Source organism: Camelus ferus, chromosome 3, assembly GCF_009834535.1.
Source record: "Camelus ferus isolate YT-003-E chromosome 3, BCGSAC_Cfer_1.0, whole genome shotgun sequence".
In the NCBI taxonomy this organism is placed as follows: Eukaryota; Metazoa; Chordata; class Mammalia; order Artiodactyla; family Camelidae; genus Camelus; species Camelus ferus.
In genome coordinates, this window is record NC_045698.1 from 43,314,751 (window position 1) to 43,337,675 (window position 22,925).

The window sequence follows — 22,925 nt, forward strand, 5'->3', positions numbered from 1 at the left end:
TGCACATCTTATGTAACTGATGATGCTGTCACTATGAAAGTACTTAAAGAGCTAAGCATGCAGGAGGGCCACCTTCATATTAGCTGCTGAGCTTCATTCTAACCACATACTGAGTTGCCTTTGCATATGATAGTATCCCCCAGTTCAGCCAAGTGATTCAGCCTAAGAGGAAGGTGGAAGGCCTGAAGGTGGAAAGGTATGCCCATCATGATTCTATGCTACCCACTGAGTCTGAGTAGAAAAATCCCTCAAGCACGAACTCTTTGTTCAACACCCTTTCCACAGTGAAGTATTTTGCATCTTCTTCTAGTCTAAAGAATTCACATGGGAGGCAAAAGGAGGAGAGGGCAAGAAAATTGTGGGCCATGTGATTGAAGGTATCTGGCAGTGGCCAATCTGGACTTCCTTTCTAGCCTCAGAATAGTTGGCTAGTGGCATCTGGGGATAGAATCCCCCCCAGAAATAACTGAGGCCTTGCATTTACATGTTACTGAAATACCACAAATAGATGCATCCTCTGAGGAGGGTAACAATGATGCAACAAAGTATCTCAATCCTGGATGCTACCTGGAAAATCTGGATAATGTACTGTGGTGTTCCAAGGGATACATTCCTCCTACTGTGAGTTAACACCAGCTTTTCAGGGAATAGACAACTTCCATCTGAATCATTCTTACAAGCTGAATTTTTATTTTCACTAAATTATCTATGTTAAAAAAATCTGTGCCTGGTGTGGAATTTCACTCCATCAAGTGTTACAATGACTTTTTTCATTTTCATTACAAGCAGGAGATTGAATGTAGGACAAGTGTTAGGAAACATGGCAATAAATTAGAATATAATTTACAAAAGCAAAAAAAAAAAAAAGCAACAGTGTACCACATTAATACTGAGTATAAAATAATAAGCAACAACTAATCACAATAATACAAAGGTAATTTCATTCTGTATTATTAAGGATACCTATGTGACATTCACTCAGATGATAAAATTCCTAATGAAATGGACTGTTTGGGGAGTCATATGTATGTCAAGGGGTTTAATCTGCTGGGTGTGTTTGCCTTGCCTTTTTTGGTGGGCCTTCGTGCCAGTGGCAGCTACTGCTCTTGGCCACGGGCACCGGTTTCCTTAGGGCTCCTTAAGTAGCCTACATAGCTCACCGCTCCTGGAGGGGCCTGCCGGGCGGCTCAGTGTCCGCTGACTGTCCTACTGTGATTGTTTAGGGCCAGAGCACCATGTGCCGCGTCGTGACTACAGGGTAGCAGCAGTGCCGTGGTGCACTGTGGGGTATGATTTCTCCCCACTCAGGTTTAAATTCAAGGCCTACTGAAAGTGTTTGGTCCTGTTCCATCCTGTGCCTGGCGCTTTCTAAGAAGGTGATCTGACGCTGCCCCCAGGAGCCCTCTGCCTCCTGGCCTTGGTGCGCCTGCACACCCCAGAGGGACACTGGCTGTCCTCCTCTTCTAGCACCAGTCGGGGTGCTGCACAGGGCACAGGGGGTGGCCCTCACAGCGTTAGCTCCCAGGTGAGGTGAAAAGTTGCCTTTGGTTAGTAATGTAAGAAATCTTTTGGAAATAAAAACATGAGCTGATATTTATGTCGGAGAAAAGCAGATTCTGATAGCAAACGTAAGCCTAAAATGCCACAGAAACCACCCATCCTTTGTTCGTGTATTGTACGTCACCAGGGCACATTAGCACCAAGTTAACTGCTCTTCGCAAGGGGCCAAGGGAAGCCAGTGCTGGGGCCGCGCTGCCCAAGTGTGGGCTGCCTGCCCTTCCCTGAATGGCTGAGGAGGCACTTGGGCTGCCTTCCAGGGCAGCACTGATGGGGGCCCTGGCCACTCGTCTATCATCAGGAGCTCTCTCTGGACACTCAGGGCCATGAGCTGTGGTGCTGAGAAAGCAGGCGAGGACACCGGGTGACTGACTGAGCATGCAGAGGAACGTTCCGTGCCGACTGTCCACAGCATACCTGATGTTTAGGTTGGTTTCTGAAGTTTGTGAGTCTCTCTTTCTTTCTGAAAAACCTAATCAACCACTTTAGGTCATGGCATATGTGACACACCTGACATGCCGTTTCAGAGCACAGTGATGGCTTTAAGTCAGACATACTCTTTTACTGCAAGTAGTATCTTTAAAAGTAGCCGTTTGGTTTGAGTCTGAGGTGTTGTCGTCACATGGCGCACACACGTGTAGGACACAAAACACATTCATCAAGAACCTGCTGCAAGTGTTCAAGTACAAAATATTCATATAAGCAAGTACCCTCTTCTTTTTCTCTCTCTTCTTAAATTCTCTATGTCAGATATTTTGATGAGCATGGTGTGATACTGGTGGACAGGGAGAATATACGCCAGTCAATTTAATTTAGGTGGATTTGATTCTAGAATTTGACTCGCCCAAGAAACTGGGTTTCACATTTAGTTGCCATTCAGAGTATCCATAAAAAATACAAAATACTTGGTTGAGTGACTGTTAAAATTATGCTTTATGATCTCTAGTCTTCATGAGCATTTCTTCTTTGGTTGTTATCCCTTGCCTACTTTAAAACTCACAGAAATAGCACATTCATGTGCAAGCACACTCATCTACCCACACACCCAAAAGTGCCCGCACACACACACACACACACACACACACACACACACACTTGCTCTCATATAAATAAGTGCCCCTCTGCCATATCAAAGAAGGGACATCTGGAACCCATCGTAATTGTCAGCAAAAGGGTCTGCCTGGTTGTCACTGAGCCAGTCTATCTTTTGCATGGTATCATCTCGGTAAGCTCAACATGCATATGCAACAATCCAACAAGGCAGAAGCCGTTCTGTGGCTGGAGAGGATGTAAACACAAGTGAGTTGGGGTGACTCAAGTAAGAACTGAGGCATCCTGTGTGATGGCACCAGAGGGCTGGCACTTCAGTCTCTACCATACCCCAGGTCTGGCTTCTGCATGAAATTGAAATGTTTTTCTCTTAAAGTTTTAATGGAAATCTCAGCTTCACTTGCACAATGGCAAGTTGGCCAGTCCTTTAGCAGTGAGTTTACAGACTTGCGCAGCTGCAGTAACTGATGCACTGCTTTCAACTAAGTCCTTCATTGTTGTTCGGCTTAATGTAGTTTCTACATGGCTCACAGCAGTGTTCAGAACAGGGGGATTACTCCCAAGGAAATTAAGTGGAATGAAGAAGAATAATACAAACTTGCATTACTTTTGATTTATAATTGCTCCTTAAATTACAGTTCAAAGCCCATTTTAGAATTTAAATTGTGGTGCTGTTGTAGTGAGATAAAGTATAGTAAATATTTTCAAGCTATGACTTAAGATTTCTGAATCTTCTTTACTTCCATAGTTGACCAAGTCATAACAGCTACATTTTAAACAGTTTTAAATACAAATGGATTCAGTGTCATTGCTAAGTCCATAATAAAAATTATCTTAATGGTCCAAGGAGGTAAACAGGCTATTGGATTTACTCGAAAGAACACAAACGTTCCACAGTAAGCAAGTCTCCCTGTGTTGTTTGGATCTCTCCAATCTGGCATTCCCTCCTAATTCTGTGTCCAGCACTTTGGATCAATAAATCCCACTTCACAGAAGTTAAAATAATATTGAAATCCTGTCAGCTCGGGCTGACCAGTGGTTACGTTTTCCACAGGGTAATGCATTTGCAAGGACATCAATCCTCTTCCTCTGGGTGGCTCTCTGTGACGGATGCACTTCCATGATGAATGACAAGGCGCTCTCTCTGGCTTTCTGTGGGTCAGTGTCCTTGGCAGGTCTTACAACACATCTGTCTGAAGTATGCTCGACTGCAGAACTTGAACTTCAGCACCAGTGGGCAATAAGCCACTTTGTTCACATCTTTGCACTCTAACGAGTGAGGGCAGAAATGGGAAAATGATTAGAGGCATACAAACAAGTACATAAACAAGACGATGAGCCCGGATGTTCGGCGAGGACCAGTCCCCCCGGCCCACACACACCCTTGCCCCTTGCGCCAGTTCCACCTTGGCTTTCACATCCATATGGTTTTTGTTTTTGTTTTTAAGCATATCCTGTCTGGTACAGCCTACCAGAAACAGTCTTTTGATATATTTTAACACAAATTAAAAAAAAATGATTGCAAGGCTTTTCTCCCAGACTTTTATAAGTATGGTGCATGCCCACTGTGTCTTGAAAGAATTACCATTTGTTGGGATAAGTGATCACTTTAGACAGCTTGGAAACATGAGTCATTTTTCTTACAGAGCTTTTATTGCTTCTTTCTCAAGGGTTATTTTATTCAGCAGTGCAAGGTTATCCAAAATCAAACATGAGTTGCATTGTTTGATACCAAAGTACACGTCTCAGGAGAATCTCTGCATCTGTGGGGTGTGGGGACGGGCCTGGGTGAACGAAAAGGACTGCTGACGGTGGCCTAGATTCAGCAACTGCACTAGACAAAGAGGAAAACTCTGAGGGGTTGGCCTCAAATGGCAGCAGTCTGTGGGTTATGGAAACATGTAGAAATGTCTTTTTTTAATTTGGAAGTGAGACATGGCCTTCTTTTTTCCTATGTGTGTTTTCTCCTCAGTGCTAGAATTGCCCCAGTTGAAGTCTGCAGTTCTTGCAGCCAGAAGGTGAATAAATGATTCTTTCTCTGCCTCCCCTCAAGGCTGGTTGCTGAAGACAAGGCTGAGGAGCCAGTGTGGAGAAAGAGACGTCGGCCTCCGACTCTCAGAAAGCCCCGCCACCCTGCCTAGGCTCATGCTGCTAACGATGATACTCTCCTCCAGTCTTCTGGTCACTTTTATCTGGGGATTTTAAAATACTTTGTAAATCTAGTAATTAAATTTCCATGTGCCTCCCAGAACCAAAGTTCTACGCTCACTTTTCCAGGTGGTTACACTGAAGCATTCTGGGTAAATTGTTTAAGGTAATTAGAATCAGGCAGAACACTGGGGAACATTTAGTGTAACAGAGCAGCATTGTTGTTGTTTCCTTGTCTATTTGCCTTGTTTTTCCCCTGGCTTCAGAAATCCACTAAAGTTCTAAGAAATCATGTACGTGGTACATGAGCCATACGATAAACTTAGAAAATTAAATGCAAAGGAATGGGAAAGTTTCTAGTTCTCATTATTGAAAAGTAACAGTTTTATTGATCTCACTTTCATGGCTTTTTCAATGAAAGATGTAAAATTTTACGCTGTAACCCTCAATCCTCTGAAAGCATGAGCTCTGCCACTACGAAGCTCCCTTAACAGAGATGTGAGCTACAGAGAGAGTAGGAGTTAGAAATTTGAACAGAAACTTTCCACACTAGGATTCTCAGTAAATTTAAGTTTTGGCTGAAAGAAGGTAGGAGAGACGAAAAATTTCTCGAAACTTTGCACTAAAAAAAAAAAAAAAAAAGAAAAAAAAGAAAAAAAATCAATGATACCTAGTGAATCAAGTTTGAACTTGAGACGAAAATATTTCCATATATTTTAACTTGGAATTCACTTATTATTTCCCCTCTGCGTCATGACCAGTAAAAGGTAACCAAGAAAACATTTAGACTAAGAATATTTTTGTGGTAAAAAAAAAGTTGTTTTAGTGTTACCAAGAGGGATATATCATCCAGTTAATGCAATTATTAAAAGGATGAGAAAAGCTAAGTATAAATGATAAGAAAAGCTGACCCAATATCTCTCATCTTTAATTTCAAATCGTCATCCTAATGGGTTAGCCCGCCGGCAAAGACTACCACTCTCAAAGCTCTGTGACCGGGCTTGGTGGGACGGCTTAAAGTACCAAATAAACGTTGGGCTTTGGTCTTCTTTGCAAAAATATAAAAATGATTTAGTTGATAAACGAATAGAGGAGGATTGGTTGTTTTAATAGTACAAGGAAATAAAATTAGAAGCCAGACTGCCTGGGTTTAAGCCCAGCTTTACTATTTAGTAACTTTATGACTCTGAACAAGTTGCTTAACCTTTCTGTGCATAAGAGGTTAGGCATCCCTGTTTGTGAATAGGGATGATGAGCTTCCCCGCTCCCACATGTAGCCTGTGTGTCCTGTGTCATCACTTAGCGCATCACTGGCATTCAGTAAGTATAGGACATTGACTTACTATTATTATTATTATTATCACTACTAGTTATTATTATCTCTTACCACCTGATGACAGTAAGTTGTGCTCTGAATTTCTCAGTGAGGATGTAATATTTAGATCACTGCTGAGAAAATGCTGTTCTATAGGTATGTCAGTTTGAAGACAAAAATAAGAATATTTTCTGAAGTACTAGTTTATTGGGAGATTCTTTACTTCATTTTTGGAAGAATTTCTGGACCAGGGAAATTCTGAGATGAGCAAAATACAAGAAAATTCACAGATTTTTCTTTTAGATTTAGACTTTGGAATCTGATTAAATAATAGATAACAAATAAATAAAATAAAATATTCATAAATTATTTTTTCCTCCAACTACCCCTCCCATCCACGCATTCAGGCTGTTACCAGTATAAATAAATACTCAGGGATTCGGCTCCTGAGATGGCTGCTGGAAATGAGAAGATTCATTTGCAGGCAGGGGCTCCAGCACAGCCCTTTGGCCAGGAACAGTGTCCAGGAACAGTCTAGGGAAAGGCTAAAGGCAGCTGCCAAGGTAGCCACCTCTGAACTTCCCAGTACCTGTTAAGTTAGTTCTCAGCTAATTGGATTCCAAGTAACTTGATTGAAAGCAGGGAATCATTTGTGTCCTGGGAGCAAGATCAAGCTTAGGGAGGCAAAGACTGCTTATGAGTGTCCCAGGACCTGCCTGCACCAGGGGTTGAGGGGAGCAGATCTGGAGATGAATTCTGGTGCTGCTTCCTGCCAGGATTTGTTTGTCCTTGGCCAAATGACTTCACCTCTCCAAACCTCAGTTTCTTCATCTATGAAATGGGGACAGTGATAAGACCACCTCATCATAGGATGTTGTGAGGCTTACATGAGGTAACGCCTACAGAGTGAGCACTTAGTTTATTACCTCTTGTTACTGTTACCACCAACACATGTGCCTCTGAGAACAACTATTCTGTATTATTTCTCTGGGATCCCTGTCAAGCGGTATATAGGCTCTGAGTAAGGGCTACACATTGGCACACATAAGCAAATTAATGAATAGATTTTAACAAAGAGCAGGTGAATTATGATAAGGTGGGAGTGAGGAGAGATCTGGGGGAAGATCCAGGGTTGGGGACTGCCAAGCCTTGGATAACGGGCCCATTAAATGGTGACTCCTGGGCACTCAAGAAGGACACCTAGTCTTGATGGAATGTAGGGGGTTCCTATGAAGGAGCGGCCCTGAGGAAGATCTCATTCCTACTTCTTGGGTTTTCCTTCTAGGGACTGCCTGGACTGGAAGAATTGGTCTTCAGGGTGATGAAAACCTATTCACCAAAGAAAGTCAACCATGACTGGTCTTTCATTTTATAAGTTTTTAAACTCCATGAGATATTAGTCTAGTAATGATTACTAAAAATAATTTATCCCAGGGACACAAGGATGATTCAACACATGCAAATCAACGTGACACACCACACACCAACAAAAGAAAGGACAAAAAACACATGCTAATCTCAATAGATGCAGAAAAAGCATTTGATAAAATTCAACAGCCTGATAAAAACTCTTACTAAAGTGAGTATAGAGGGGACATATCTCAATATAATACAAGCTATTTATGACAAATCCACAGCCAGCTTAATACTCAGTGGTGAAAAACTGAAAGCCTTGCCACTAAAATCTGAAACAAGACAAGGATGTCCACTCTCACCACTTCTATTCAACATAGTTTGGAAGTCCTAGCCACAGCAATCAGGCAAGAAAAAGAAATAAAAGGGATCCAAATTGGAAGAGAAGAGGTAAAATTGTCACTATATGTGGATGACGTGATACTATATACAGGAAACCCTAAAAACTCCACACAAAAACTAATAGAGCTGATAAAAAAAATACAGCAAGGTAGCAGGATATAAGATTAACGTACAGAAATCAGTTGCATTTTTTTGCAGTAACAATGAAATAGCAGGAAAAGAAAGTAAAGAAACAATCACTTTTAAAATCACATCCAAAACAATAAAATACTTAGAAATAGAACTGACCAAGGAAGTGAATGACTTATACATGAAGAACTACAAAACACTGAGTAAGGAAATTAAAGAGGACTTAAAGAAATGGAAAGATAATCCATGCTCTTGGATTGGAAGAATCAATATTGTTAAGATGGCTATACTGCCCAAGGCAATCCACAGATTTAATGTGATCCCTATCAAATTACCAAGGACATTTTTCACAGAACTAGAACAAATAATCCTAAACTTCATATAGAATCACAAAAGACTCAGAATTGCCAGAGCAATACTGAAGAAAAAGAACAAAGCTGGAGGAATAACCCTCCTAGACTTCAGACTATACTATAGAGCTACAGTAATCAAAACATTGTGGTATTAACATAAAAACAGACATATGGATCAATGAAACAGAATAGAGAGCCCGGAAATAAACTCACAGACCTATGGTCAATTACTCTTTGACAAAGGAGACAAGAATATACAATGGAGAAAAGTTTCTTCAGCAAGTGGTGTTGGGAAAACTGGACAGCAGCATGTAAATCAATGAAGTTAGAACACTCCCTCACAGCATACACAAAAATAAACTCAAAATGGCCTAAAGACTTAAATATAAGACAAAACACGATAAATCTCCTAGAAGAAAACATAGGCAAAACATTCTTTGATATAAATCTTAGCAGTGTTCTCCTAGGGCAGTATACCCAGGCAACAGAAATAAAAGCAAAGATAAACAAATGGGACCTAATTAAACTTACAAGCTTTTGCACAGCAAAAGAAACCATAAGTAAAACAAAACGACAACCTATGGAACGGGAGAAAATATTTGCAAATGATGCAACTGACAAAGACAATTTCTAGAATATATAAACAGCTCATACAAATTAATAATAAAACAAACAAAAAACCCAAGCCAAAAATTGGCAGAAGACCTAAACAAGCAATTCTTCAATGAAGACACAGAAATGGCCAATAGGCACATGAAAAAAATGCTCAATATCACTAATTACCAGAGAAATGCAAGTCAAAACTACAATGAGGTATCAACTCACACCAGACAGAATGGCCATCATTCAAAAGTCCATGAACAATAAATGCTGGAGAGGGTGTGGAGAAAAGGGAACCCTTCTACACTGCTGGTGGGAATGTAGTTTGGTGCAGCCATTATGGAAAATGGTATGGAGATTCCTCAAAAAACTAAAAATATACTTACCATATGATCTAGCAATCCCACTGCTGGGCATATATCTGAAGGGAATTCTAATGAGAAAAGACACATGTACCTCTATATTCATAGCAGCACTATTTACAATAGCCAAGATATGGAAGCAACCTAAATGTCCACCAACAGATGACTGGATAGAGAAGTTGTGGTATATTTATACAATGGAATACTACGCAGCCTTAAGAGAGAATAAAATAATGCCACTTGCAGTAAACTGGATGGACCTGGAGACTGTCATTCTAAGTGAAGTAAGCCAGGAAGAGAAAGAAAAATGCCATATGATATCACTTATATGTGGAGACTAAAAAAAGAAAAGAAAAAAAGGAAAAAGGGGGCACTAATGAACTCATCTACAAAACAGAAACAGACTTGCAGACATAGTAAACAATTTTATGGTTACTGGGGGAAAGGATTTGGGAAGGGATAAATTTGGGAGTTTGAGATTTGCAAAGGTTAATCAGTATACATAAAAATAGATAAAAAGAAAATTTCTTCTGTGTAGCACAGGGAATTATATTCAATACCTTGTAACAACCTTTAATGAAAAAGAATATGAAAACGACTATATGTATATATATGTATGACTGGGACATTATGTTGTACTCTAGAAATTGACACATTGTAACTGACTATACTTCAATTAAAAAATAAAATAAAATAAATAAAATAAAGAGAAAAAATTTATATGCCAGGCATTGCTTTAGGCAGTTTTACGTATTTATTTATGTTTAACCTTTCTAAATTTAATCCTGTCAGCCTTACATAGATGGCAAAATTGAAGCTCAAAAAGGTTACAAAACTCATTTTGGGTCACACAGCTAGTTGGTCTGAGAACTGGAACCACAGATCAGGTTTGTCTGACTCCAAAACCACTCGGTTTTGGGAGTATTCTTGACATCTTAATGCAAAAAGGTTTCTGCCTGTCAATGCTTCTGCGTTTTTGGCTGATACTAGGGATAAGCCAACCTGTGGGGACATCAATATCGGGAGGTTTGCTCTGCCACCTTAGAGAAAGTGAAAATATATATTTTTTAAAGGTGGTTTCTAGGTCGCAGGCATTCAGAATAGCCTGATTACATTTCTTCAGCTACCCCTCTCTTCCCAAATTTTGTAAAATTACATGAGTGAAAGGTAATTTTAACACACCAAGAAGTTTTAAAGCCCCATCATTACAGGAAGCTGAATGTAATCTCAAAAATATTAGCACAAGGTTTAAATTATATTGATGCATTCAGCCTACGTGTCACTTTTTGAGCTTAGCTAGAGAGGTTTTACTTGATTAGCCTTTGGATTGACTCACTGACATTTTGTGGATGTACATCATTGAGAGGTCTTAATTATAAAACTTATTATTCACTAGTCTGTCTGCCTCATCCTCAAAGCCCATTGAAAATATTAAATAGCCTTGTCATTCCCATCCTTCAGCCAATACATAATACAGTTTACATTTGTGATAAAACCATTCTGGAAAAGTTGTGCATAAAATAGGTCACATCTTCCCACTGATACCAAAATAATAACCATGTTCTGGTTTAATTTCTGAATGATCTTGAGTTAGTACAGATTTCTAGCTGATATCTAAAATATCTAACGATTGGTTTTTCTCTATCCAAGTAATACATAATCTGCAAATAAACAATTATCCTAGGAGAGTTACTAAAAGGAATTCTTTAGGTTGAATCTTTCTGTAATACAATCACTCTGAAATTGAACTGTCTTGAAGGTTTGGTCTTTACTATGATATTTTTTTCATGTAGCTACACTTACATCTACTGCTTTTTGAGTAGTAGAATCTGATCCAGCAGGGTCAAAGATTTTCAGATGAAGGAGCCTGATTTTCTCCTCGACTATCATCATGTACCAGCTAAATACTCTTTAGGGAGGGGAATGACAAGACATTATAGCTTTTTTCTTCTGAGGCTATTGGAAGGGTGGAGGTCCTTATTGTATGGTTTCTAGGACATATTCTGTGGACCTAACTAGTTTCTCTTTTTTTTACATCTCTTCTCACCCACCTGACCGAAAATAGTTTCACTTTACCCAAGGCCAGAGATTTCTGGTGGCAATGACAATTTATGGAATATACCTAAATTCTTCTCAGAGAGATTTGGGAATATATCAAGGGCTGAAAGCCAGCCCCTAGGCCCTACAATGTGAACTAGACCCATGATTAGAATCTTAAGTAACTTGCCACATATGCTGAAGTGGGTCTCATTGGTAATCTGGGTTTTGGTAGAGTTGAATGACAAAATTAGGCAAACAGTTTCAAAGGCAAAACATGAATCTACTTATTACTGATCTGCCAATGGGTTTTTTCCCCAGGTGCTTTACATTAATCTTTCAGAACTCTCACCTAAGAGACATGCTTTCAAAAATAGCTGAACAGAGGCTTATGAATTTAGGAAGCAATTGGATTCAGATTCATTGTGACTCTGATGTCTTGACTTAATCCATGGAGTATAAGAGCAACTCCTGAAATGCAGCGCTCTTGTATTTATTTTCATAAAATGTTGCCAAGCCTGCCTAAATTGTATCATTGGAGGAGCTGGGATACACAGGGATGTATCCTTCCATGACCAGGTTGGACCAGTCAGCATCTTTCTTTGGAGAATGCATGTTCCCTGTGCCTGTAAACTCTTTATGAGATTCAGAGGAAGAACCAGTAAGCAGAGAGTTATGACTCTCACCTAAGGGTCTATCTTTTGGATTACAAAAGTGCAAACAGCTGTACCTCTGTCAAACTGCCCTCAGAGATGCAGAGCCTGGTGAGAAGTGAGATGGTAAAGGCTGTGCATGTGCATGTGCATGTGCATGTGCGGTGCAGGAGGGAGCTGTGGCTGGGGGATGTGAACTCAGCATACTTTTCCTGATGAAACTGTACTTGAGATCTTGACAGTTTATATATTCAGACTGGTTTTGCTTGGGAACTCAGTATTATTCATTGCAGTGGAAATAGTACATCAAATTTTTTATCCTTGAAGCAAGGTGATATCAACTGTGGAACTTTATTCTAATTGCATCTTAGCATGGACTAAGCCATTCCTTTCTTTCTTGCTTTCTCAGTTTCTTCTTATCCAGTCTTATGCTTTGGGTACCATAGTCAGCTTTGAGGTGCTATGAGCCCAACACAAATCCAGGGTTCTTTTCAAACCAGATAGCCAGCAATGTGAACTTGAGTGCTAAGGTAGATTATGAGTTCTTTAAAATGGCCACAAAAATGACTGGTCTTCCTTATCTCCTTAAAATCAAAGTTCAAGTGACCTTCACTATCCATGTCTTTCACTGATTTTAATATATTAGATGTGACTTTAAAACCCAAATTCAGTAGCTGTTTTGTTCCAGGGATCTTAGGAGACTTCTGGAGCTGCTCAGAGTCCTTACTTGAGGCAGACTGAGACCCACCAAAGCCACTGTTAGACAGCCAGGGCTGGTAAACCAATGTACACTAACCACATCTTTCCTGCTCACCTTTCCACACCATGAATCATTACCTGGCAGCAATAAATGCTAGATGACAGAATGCCTTGTGCTCTTGAGAGGCTTTTCTGAAAAGACTTACCATATAAACTACAAGGGAACTTGAAACTGCATAAAAATGAATAAAATGGCATTTGGGATAGAATTTCAGGTGAGCTTGAGTAGGCTAGTCCTAACTGCCAGATGTATTTTTTTAAAAAATTACTCTGAGTAGTATTTCAAATGCAGTGATACTCAGTATGTCTATAATTCACTCTTAGCAGATGTAGTATTACCCTCATCAGTGGCAGTGGCAGTCTGTCAAGATCGAGCCTATATCGCCTTAGTTCTTAGCTGAAGGTTTTCAGGAATAAAAAACTAAAGCAGATGTTGAACATGGCAAATTGTATCGCCTTTCTTCCTCCTCCTCCGATTTCCCTCTCACTACTTACTTTTGATTTCTTGATGTTCCACTTCTGATTTTCTTTCTTATTATCCTTTGTTGCCTTAACTTCCCTCCATTTCTTCAACCTCTCTCCAGTGTTTATTTTTAAAAATCTTATTTAAACTCCATTATATTTATACAGCTTTTGGGGACTAATGTGCTTAATTTCCAAATAGAAGCTTAAATTTCTTACCATGATTAATAGTATCCAGTGACGTAAATCTGAAACTTGGGAGTCATAGTGGACACTGGCATATCGTATTCTCATCCCTGTCTAATTGTTCATCAGGATCTTTTCACTCTCCTTTCTGTGTTGGTCTTTTCCCCCAGTTCATGATCCTTACTATATCTGCCTGAGTTCTAGTCTTCATCATCTCTAGCCTGGACTCTTATAACAACTTTTTAACTCTCCTTTTTAACTCTCTCCACACAAAGCTGCCCCTTTATACACCTGCCAGCCTAAGCATGTCATTCCCCAATTTCCTTCACTTGTTCCCTAGAACTCATAGATAAAATCCTAACTTCCTTCCACTGCATATAGGACCCTCCAAAACCAAGTCCCTGTCTCTCTCTTTATAGCCTCATCTCCACTGCCTGCTCATCTGCCACCCACTGTAACCATAGTGAATCATGTTTGACTCCACAGCCCCGTGACTGCACACAGTCATCCTCTGCCAGGAATGCCTAGCATCTTAATGTCTTTGTGGCCAGTCCTCCTGTGCCCTGCTCAAGCCTTCCTTCTGCATGCTGCTGCTGCTGATTACCCCTTCCTCTGTGTATTCATGGTAGCTTCTTTCTACCCCTGTTACGGTACTGTCCACATTGTGAAAATTGTTTGTTTGCAAGTTACCACCGCTACTAAACTGCACTTCCTTTGAGGACAGGGACCTTTCATAGTCTCAATGGCTGGCACATAGTAGGTATGTTGACTAATTAAATGAATTAATGGTTGGATGACTAGAGCATATAATTTGAACATCATCACCTTGAGGGAAGGGCAGATAGATATCTACATGATAAAGCAAGTTCAGTAACACGTTAACGCTAGAATACAGGAGGTGAGTGTTCACTGTAAAATTCTTTCAACTCTGCTATATGTTTGAAACTTTTTATTATTTTCATAACAAGATGTTAGGAGAGGAACCATCTCCTAAATTATGGTAGTTGAAACAATGCTTAAGGTTCTATCGGTGGCCTATGTTAGCCACAGAGACCCCACTGAAAGACTGTACTTTAGATCCCAAGAAATTTCCCTTAGTCCTACCCTATCTTGTTGGGGGTAGAGATGAACTAGATTCTCAGCAGCCTCCTCTTTAAGAGTCAAGAGAACCTGATTCTGTTGGAAAAAGAAGGGTACTCTTCTACCTCCTGCATTAACCAGAACCTGCTCCTTTCCCAACGACTGCACTTTCCTCCAAACTTTACTTTCATAAGAGGCACTTCTTATGAAATCTGACTTCCAGAAGCCCTCTCAGGTCACTCTCACATTACTTTCATGCAAGAGCCCCTTCTCTTTTGAAATTCATGTTATCTGCCCATTTCATATTCCTATGGATGACAAGTTATGATTCAAATCAATTGTTTCATCCTCTTTCTCAGGGTACATGCTGGGTTTTTCCAACTACGCACTACGGCTGGCTCACAGACCATTTAGTCTATGAAGCTTGCCTTAATCCAAAAGGTTGTCATTAGTCCTTTATTTGAACACTCTTAGCACTTCATAAACTGCTGAACTTAATACATCCCACTGTGCTTTTTTAAAACAGAAGTATCTTCCCTGTAAGATTATGAACTTGTAATATATTTGGATTTTTCATAATAAGTGGCAGAAGCTGGCCATAGCAAACATTAAATAATTAGGTTCTGATGAAATGAACAGAGTTTCAGACATTTAAATATATTCAATATATGCTATTGGGAAGCTAAAGAGAGCACAAAACAAGTTACAACAGATATGCTGTTTGTACTTTAATTCTAATTTTGTAAAAGAAAGTGATCCTGCTTTAAATGAGTCAACAGCTTTAGAGAATAACAATTCTAAGATTAGTCATACCTTGCAGGATTAATAATTTCCTAAAAATTTCCTCCTTTACTGAGAAGGCTAAAAATATTCTAACTGCTTACTTCAGATTATTATTAATAAAAGGTGATTTGGCCAGGCAGAAATGAGTATGAGGTATTTCTCCAAATAATACAAGAAACATCAGATTAACACCTATCCATTTTAAGAAATTTCTTTAAGGCAGAAATAAGTGCAGGTGCAAATGATATTCTGCCCACTCTAAAAACAGCATTACATCTTAAGCTGCAAAGCTTATGTATGACAATTACCCACTATAGAGAAGCTTTTGGAGAAATTATTAAAATGGCCTAAAATGAAGTAACAAACATAACTTCAACAGACATTATTGTGGGCATGTCAAAAAGCCAATTCTTTCAGCAATGGTTAATCTTTTGACTCAGGCTGACAGTCATGCCAGAAGTTTCTGTATTTCATAATCAGAAGCTCTGTTTTCATGTTAAAATACCTGATTTTAAAGAGTGAATTACGAATAGAGTATAAATGTAGTTGAAAATAACATGCCCTAGGGCTCTTCCAAATCTAGGTTCAAATCCTGACTCCATGACTCCCTAGGCTCGTCACACGGGCAAGTGACTACCCTGTGCCTCGGTCTCCGCATTGCTTATACCAACTCTCACAAAGTTGTGATCATGATTATACAACACACACAGATATTTATGTACATAAGGTATGTAAAACGGATAATGACTATAAAGGGCCCACCATAATACTCAACTTAGTTTAATGTGATAGTGGTATCCTCTCTTCCCCTTGAACTTTTAATCTTTCAACCCTGAAAAACAGACTCCCAAACCCATGTGACTGATTGCCAATAATTTACAATAGGTGAAAATTGTTTGCTGCAAGTCTTATAGAAAAGAGATTTTAAAATTTAGATTATTTATAGGAAATAGTTTTGCTATGAAAAATACTTCTGCTTGTCATAGATTTCGAGCCCTTCTCAAGAGAAGGAGAGCTAGATTTTTAGAATGTCCCTTACCAAACTGGCACTAGGGCCAGAGATTTCGCAAATTAAAATTGTGATTTTGAATTAAAGCAGGGTAAGGCTATACTTCTTTGAAAGAGTAAATTTCACAGTAAGTATACTGTGTTGAGGCTCAGATATCAAAACCAGACCACTAGGAAAGATGCAAAGATGCAAGTGGTCTGCCTCCTGTCATAGAAGATGATTGCTCTTCCTAAAATAAAATTTAAAAATAGGATTTTAAATATTAAAAAACAGGATTTAAAAAAATTCCTCAAACTGGATAAATCTGGTCAAAAGGAACAGTCTTTTTTAATAGATTTGTGAGCATATCACTTTCATTTGAAAAATACTAACAAATTATATTCAGCATAGCTTTTTTTTTTTTTTTCAGCATAGCTTTTTATTTTTGGTTTTGTTGTTTTTTTAAGCAGAGCCTTATGGCTGGATTTCTTACATAATTAAAATTTGTGACTTCAGATGTTCGTGTATTTGATCATGGCTCTATCGTCAAATGAGAAAGCAGTCTGAACTTCCTGGCTATGCCATATTTGTCTCTACACTCCCCGTAGGTTCTGTTACACAGTGCCTTGCATATAGTGGCATTCAGGAAATTTCAAATGAATGCTTAACTGAATAAACAAAGTACGTCTGTTTAAATAAGATATAAGAAAATTCAGGGTTTGGGCATGCATCTGCTAATAAAAGGATTTCCTCATATATAAAAGAGAAAAATTTCAAAGTCTGAAGACCTTTGTCTGCCTATATGAACAACTGTATAATCATATTTTTCTACTTTTCTACAATGAGAAAATTAACATTTGAAACATAAGTAGTTTCAAACATATGCTTTCATTATATGTATAACAAGCATGAATTTTAATCTTCACAATGGTAGAGATCCATTGTTACAGCCAAAAAGAAACAAGTTTTTACTTTTAAGCTTGGTTCATTAGAAATCATCTCTGTATTTCTAGCACAAGTTAAACATAGAATGTTAGGTTGGATGGAAGCTTTGAGATTATCCACTGCAATCTCTCATTACAGAGATAGGTAAACTTAGCTCTGGAAAGCTTAAGTGACTTAACAAGGTCATATAGTCAGTGGAAGAGTCAGGAAAAACACTTCGGTTTCCTGATTACATATCCATACATATGTGGCTTTCACAAATGCCCCGTATAAGCACACTACAAAGGTGGTTTGATGGGGCTCTTCGAACTCTGAGAATCAGCATAGGTGAGTCACCAGAGACCACGGGCCCCTTCTCTACGGGAAACTCACCTTCAGCATTGGAAATGGGGGTGCTGTCACATTTGCTTTCACACTGCTGCATTGATGGAGGCCGAGTAGTTTCCGGACAGTCACTCGATGCTTGTCCAGTGTAGGAGAGACATTGCACAGTCCGCATTTGCTGTCCAAGGCCACAGTGAGCAGAACACTACACCGAAAGACAGGGAGAAACAAAATACTGATTTCAACAATTTTCAGGAGGTAAAAAAGATACTATGTTATTTCAAATACCATATATGTTAATTTTTAAAGCCTGTATGTAGCTCATCTTGGAGAGGTATATGATTAGGTCATTCTACTAAATTCAAGGATCATGTTATTGCTCTAGAAAATGGAAGCAGTAGAATTTCCAGAAGACAACAGATGGAGACTTCCTGGGCTATTATTCCAACAGTTCCAAGCAGTGCTGGTGAACTTTAACAGGAGTATAATGAGGAAATCTTTATGACAAAGTAGAAATAATCAGAGATTCTGGGGCTGGGACTCCACTATTGCTCCCTATTTATCACAGGTTTGTGGGAAAACCACCTGAAGGTCTACTGGAGTGCTCTGAAAATGAAGAAAATCCTAGTTCAGTATAACAGCAGTGACTGCTGTGGGGCCTGGTGATGGGGTCAGTTAAGAAAAAAAAAGAGTTTAAGTAAGTATCTTGAGTTTTGTAAGGCAGTGAAAGTCACACAAATCTGAGAAGAGGTCCGGTGTCAGCCAGTTAGCATGTCTCCCTCTCCTTTTTCATCTACGTGTGGATTCAGATACTTTAGAATTGAAGTTACTGTGTGAGGGGCTTAGTTTCAGCTGGGACTGATCCGCTGTCCAGGCTGAAGAATGAAGTTGCATCTATTCTTTGGGCCCGGTGCCCAGAATACCAGAAAGCCTGTGAGATTTGGGATTAAAGGGATGAGGAGCTAATGGTGGGAAGACAGGTGATGGTGATGTTTACAAGGTAAACAGACCGAGGCTCTGTTGAATTTATTTGCAACAACTTTCAAAGCACTTAGGACTTGCAAGGATATTCACAGACACTTTTATTTTTAAGTTTCTAAGTACAGAATGACAAATAAGTGCACCTTAGAGATGTATTAAAGCATCTTTGAAAATGTATTTTCACTGATTAATTTCAATTTTAGAAAACTGAATTGAAAATATAGATGAGAAGAAAAGGACTTGACAACATTAGGAACAATCTCAAATTCATAACTGTAAATTTGGTGAAATTATGAATATGCAAAAACTTTTAAATGATCTTTATATAAGAGTGCATTGCAACAAAGAATATATAAAAAAGGAAATTCCTATCTGGTTTAAATAAAAATTATGAGAGCATGTCTGTACTGATTCCTTAATAGCATAATAATTATAAATTATGAAATGGTCACACTTCTACAGGGAGGTAATTACATTCAGTGTTTATTTAAGCTTATGATGTATATATATTCCACTTAAGCACTTTGTAAATTAAACTAAATACTGTTAAACAAAAGCAAATTATTACCTATTTGTTATACAAATGCAAATGTTCATTGTTTTATGATCACACTTCTTTTGTTTCCCCCACAGGGCTGAGCACAGAGCAAGTATATTTATTTACCTTCGTGGAGATTCAAAATCTTTGCCTGCTCCCCTAAAAGCTCTGTGGATACTGCTAACTCTAGCAATACTGAATTTTGGCCATAGTTTTGGTAACTAGTTCTATGAAATGCCATTTTTAATAAGTAATGGCAGGCTCAGAGCACAAACAAAATCATGCTGGTGTAGTTATATACCACTATGATTTATTTGAGTCTCATATTTAAAAATGGCCATCTACAAGTTTAATTATAAATCCACAGGGAAAGAGTATTGATTGCCTAGAAATTTACTTTCTGGAGCATTATTTTTTAATATAACCTAATAGATTTGATTTTTGACATTCAAAAGAACAATACTTAATTTTCCTTCTATCCAAATACATCAGTTTGCTTTGAAAGGAATTTAAGGTGACCTTCAGAAAGATAACACAATTTAAATGTGAGAAAGAAGAAAGAAAAAATAGGAATTGGAACATAAAATAGAAATGATTACAATCAATACAAAAATACATACCAAAAGCTCTATATACTGTTTCCCCATTCATAGTCTCCATCAGATAAATCCACTAAAGAATAAATACTAATACTATTTCAAAGATTGTCAGTCATTATCAAGCTAATTAAAACCTCACATATTTTCTATGAGGTTAAGAGGAGTTATTTTGCAAGTGGGAAAATTAAGACAACAGTATTAACTGATTCGTTCTTAAATTAGTGGAGAGAGTTGGCACTAGAATCCAAAGTTTTGGTAGCTTGTTCAAATCTCTGGGCATCTAAACTATTTCTCTTTTAATTTTAAGTTAAAATGTTAGGATCCAAGGAGAAGGTGACAGTGGGAAGTGTGTAGGTGTGGGAGAAACGTGGCTAGGTGTCTGTGTGTGACTGGGGCTGCCTGTACACTGCCTCACACTCACATCACACACCTGGATTTCTGTGCGTTGTTACTCATCTCCTGAGCCCCTGCAACGACCCAATCAGGAACCTCAAGTGTCTCAAGGTGCTGCTTCAGCAGGAGCCCACCGTCCAGCTGCCTTACCTGGCCCCAGTCTCCTGTCACCCAGCGAGGGGGAGGGCAGCGGCCCAAGCTACAGCGGATGCGGACTGGGGGTTTGCTCTCCTCCGAACACTGTGCTGCTGGGAATGTTTTAGAAAGGTCACTGCTCTTGCACAGAACAATCCGATGCTTGAATCCTGGGCCACATTTGGGAGTGCACTGTAAATAAAAGAAATACTAATGAATAACAACAGTCTAAGGAGGAAAATTTGAGGAAAGTCTTTCTTCAAGTAAATATGTGTTTGGATATACAACATACACACACACTAAATTCTAGGCAAAGTCGTTCAGATATGAAGATTCCTTAAGTTCTTAAGCAGAAGAACTTTTACTTTTTCCCTTAAGTCTTTAAGAGCTAAATCCAAAGTTTGCTTTTCTTGGCAGCATATTTTCTTTGATTGTGGGTAGGTTTATTCCTCAATTCCTCCTTATCCTTGGCCATATTCAGCGGTGAAAAGATTCTGCTAATTTTTGGAACATGGAATTCTTGGTTTATTACTTGCTAGGTACAGTCTTCTGAAAAGAATACTTATGTTACTAGTAGACCATGAGGAGTTGTTTTTGTGAAGCAAGCTAGTGTCTGACTATTCTTCAGTTGGACCAGTCTGTTCTTCATACCGAGGGAAAGACGCTTCTCCCTATATCATGAAGTCAATGATTGACCTCTTTTTCAAGTTAATTGGAGTGCTCTGTTCCAGAGGCACCTGTTTAACATGGTAGCTGGCTGAAGCCCTCCAGTTTTGTCTGCTGCTGCTGCTAATAAGGATGATGACAGCAGCGGCCATCCAAGAAATACTGTAGACACCGAGTGTTGTGCTGTGGGCCATAGTTCACATAGGCCTCACAAAAGTTCTGTGAGATGACAATTATTATTCTGTTTTTAAAATGAAGAAACAACCTGAGAGTAAAGTGACTGGTAGAAAGTCATGCAGTGATTAAATGGCAGACCTCATGCTAACTCCTGAGTGTTTCCTGGCTGTTGGGCACTACACTTTGTACTTTGCATATATTATCTCATTTAATCCTCACAACCACACTGTCATTTTATGGTTCAAGAAGTCAAGACGTGCAATCTTATTTTGCAATCATGCATTCCGTAGAATGAATAAAACCCTGATTCGAGTCTTTTGAGTTTGCTCCACTTGTGTCTGGTCCTCTTAAATTCACACTAAATCTCTTCCACTGTCCACCAATGTTAGAAGACACAGCCTTAAAGGATTTCTGTCACTTTCTTAATGCTTAATATTATTATTGATTATAATAACAACACTACTACCTTATATTCCATTAGAGCTTGATAGTTCACAGAACGCTTTCAATAAATTATTTTGACACAAGCTTTTAGTGTTGTTACCGATGAGGAAAGTTTAAGCAACTTAATCTAAGGTTAAACAGATAGCAAGTGGTAGAGCTGGAACTAAATCCTAAGCCTTCCCATCCACACTTTAGCTCTTAGCATTGACAAAAACAGTCTTGAGAATACATAAGAAGTATTATTATGAAAAACAAATGAGGTAAAGTACAAGAGGATAGAAGAGTACCTCAGACTTTAGGGATATGGGCAGAAACACACAGGATATATAGGGAATTCAGTTTTAGTATTTTGAGGCTAATTTTTCTACATTGGGAACATTTATTGAAAATGCACTTGTGCCACTTTCTTACCCCCTTCACATTTTAAAAGCACATGTATGTATAGTAAAGCCTGGGACATATGTCTCTTGCTTATTTTAACACCTTTTTCCAGTAGCAAGTAGCTTCTGCTGTTATTTGAAGACTGTGTTAATATCTAGCGGTCTTTCCTAAGAGCCTATATCAAAGTCCTGAAAACTTTTACAATTAGGGGAGGCAGACAATGCAAAGATAGACAATTCATTCGTGTCTGAGAAGTCCCCAGGGGGCCAAAGACAAGACAAAACAAAAAAAGACTGATAATAATGCGGAGAAGAATAAAAAGAGAAAGCAACAGTAATGTTTACTAAGTGTCAGACGGTGTTCTAAGTCCTTGCATGTCATAATCTACCTAATCTTCATGGAAACTTCACTGGTGCTGTTTTCACACCAATTTTACTAGTGGGAAACTGAAGCACTAAGAAGTACAGAGAAACTCAGATGGCAGCTCTGTAAAAGGTAATGCTCTGAAAGACAAATCTAAAAAGACACAAATCCTCTGTGGGACAATGTGAAGTTACATGCAAAGCCGAACATATAGTGACATCTTCTACTAGCAAGAAATAATTTTAGAAAATTAAAGGCCAAGCTCCACTAAATAAGCCAGGAATATTCTATCCTACGGCACTGGAAGTAGAGAGATAATCAACTGGATTCTCAAAATAGTAAATGACTGAAAATGACATTTCTGCCACATTCAGATTCAATGAATACACCAGCCATGAGCCCTGCAGATTTAGCCACAAGTATTACATGTCAATAGTTGGAATCTCAGCTCTGGTCTCTGCAAATATTGCACTTCTTAAGGGTGACTGTAAAATTAAATGCTTAGAAATTTCTTGCAAAAAATAGTAAAGGCACAAGGATGCCCCTCAGACCAGCCTAGTTCTGAGTAGAACTCTACCCTGCAAATTCTGACCTTATGTCAGAGGTGTTCAAGCAGGGACAGCCCTCAGCTTGTTTTTATTTTTACTTCTTCCCTCTGCTTTATTTAGCCTACCTTTCATCTTTCCCTCTCTTTAGCCTTCTGATAAATAAATGTTTACCTATCTGATAGCCACAGTTTTATTTAGTTATCTTAAAAAAAAT

The 22,925-nt window shown here is 38.8% G+C and overlaps 1 protein-coding gene across 6 annotated transcripts in view; it reads right to left on the minus strand.

Moving 5' to 3' along the window:
• Positions 1-667: 667 nt before the first annotated feature.
• The window catches only part of ADAMTS6 (ADAM metallopeptidase with thrombospondin type 1 motif 6), a 266,890-nt gene continuing 244,632 nt past the window's right edge, over positions 668-22,925 (minus strand). For 4 of the 6 annotated variants that reach the window (XM_032473104.1, XM_032473101.1, XM_032473099.1 and 1 more), the window contains 3 exons: positions 20,148-20,324; positions 17,535-17,691; positions 668-3,876 (listed from right to left, as the gene is read on the minus strand). In XM_032473104.1, the coding sequence (XP_032328995.1) occupies positions 3,767-3,876; positions 17,535-17,691; positions 20,148-20,324 (444 nt within the window). In that variant the 3' untranslated portion in view covers positions 668-3,766. Of the gene's footprint in view, positions 3,877-17,534; positions 17,692-20,147; positions 20,325-22,925 lie in introns of those variants that run through there. The other 2 variants (XR_004317186.1, XR_004317184.1) reach the window with 2 other exon arrangements.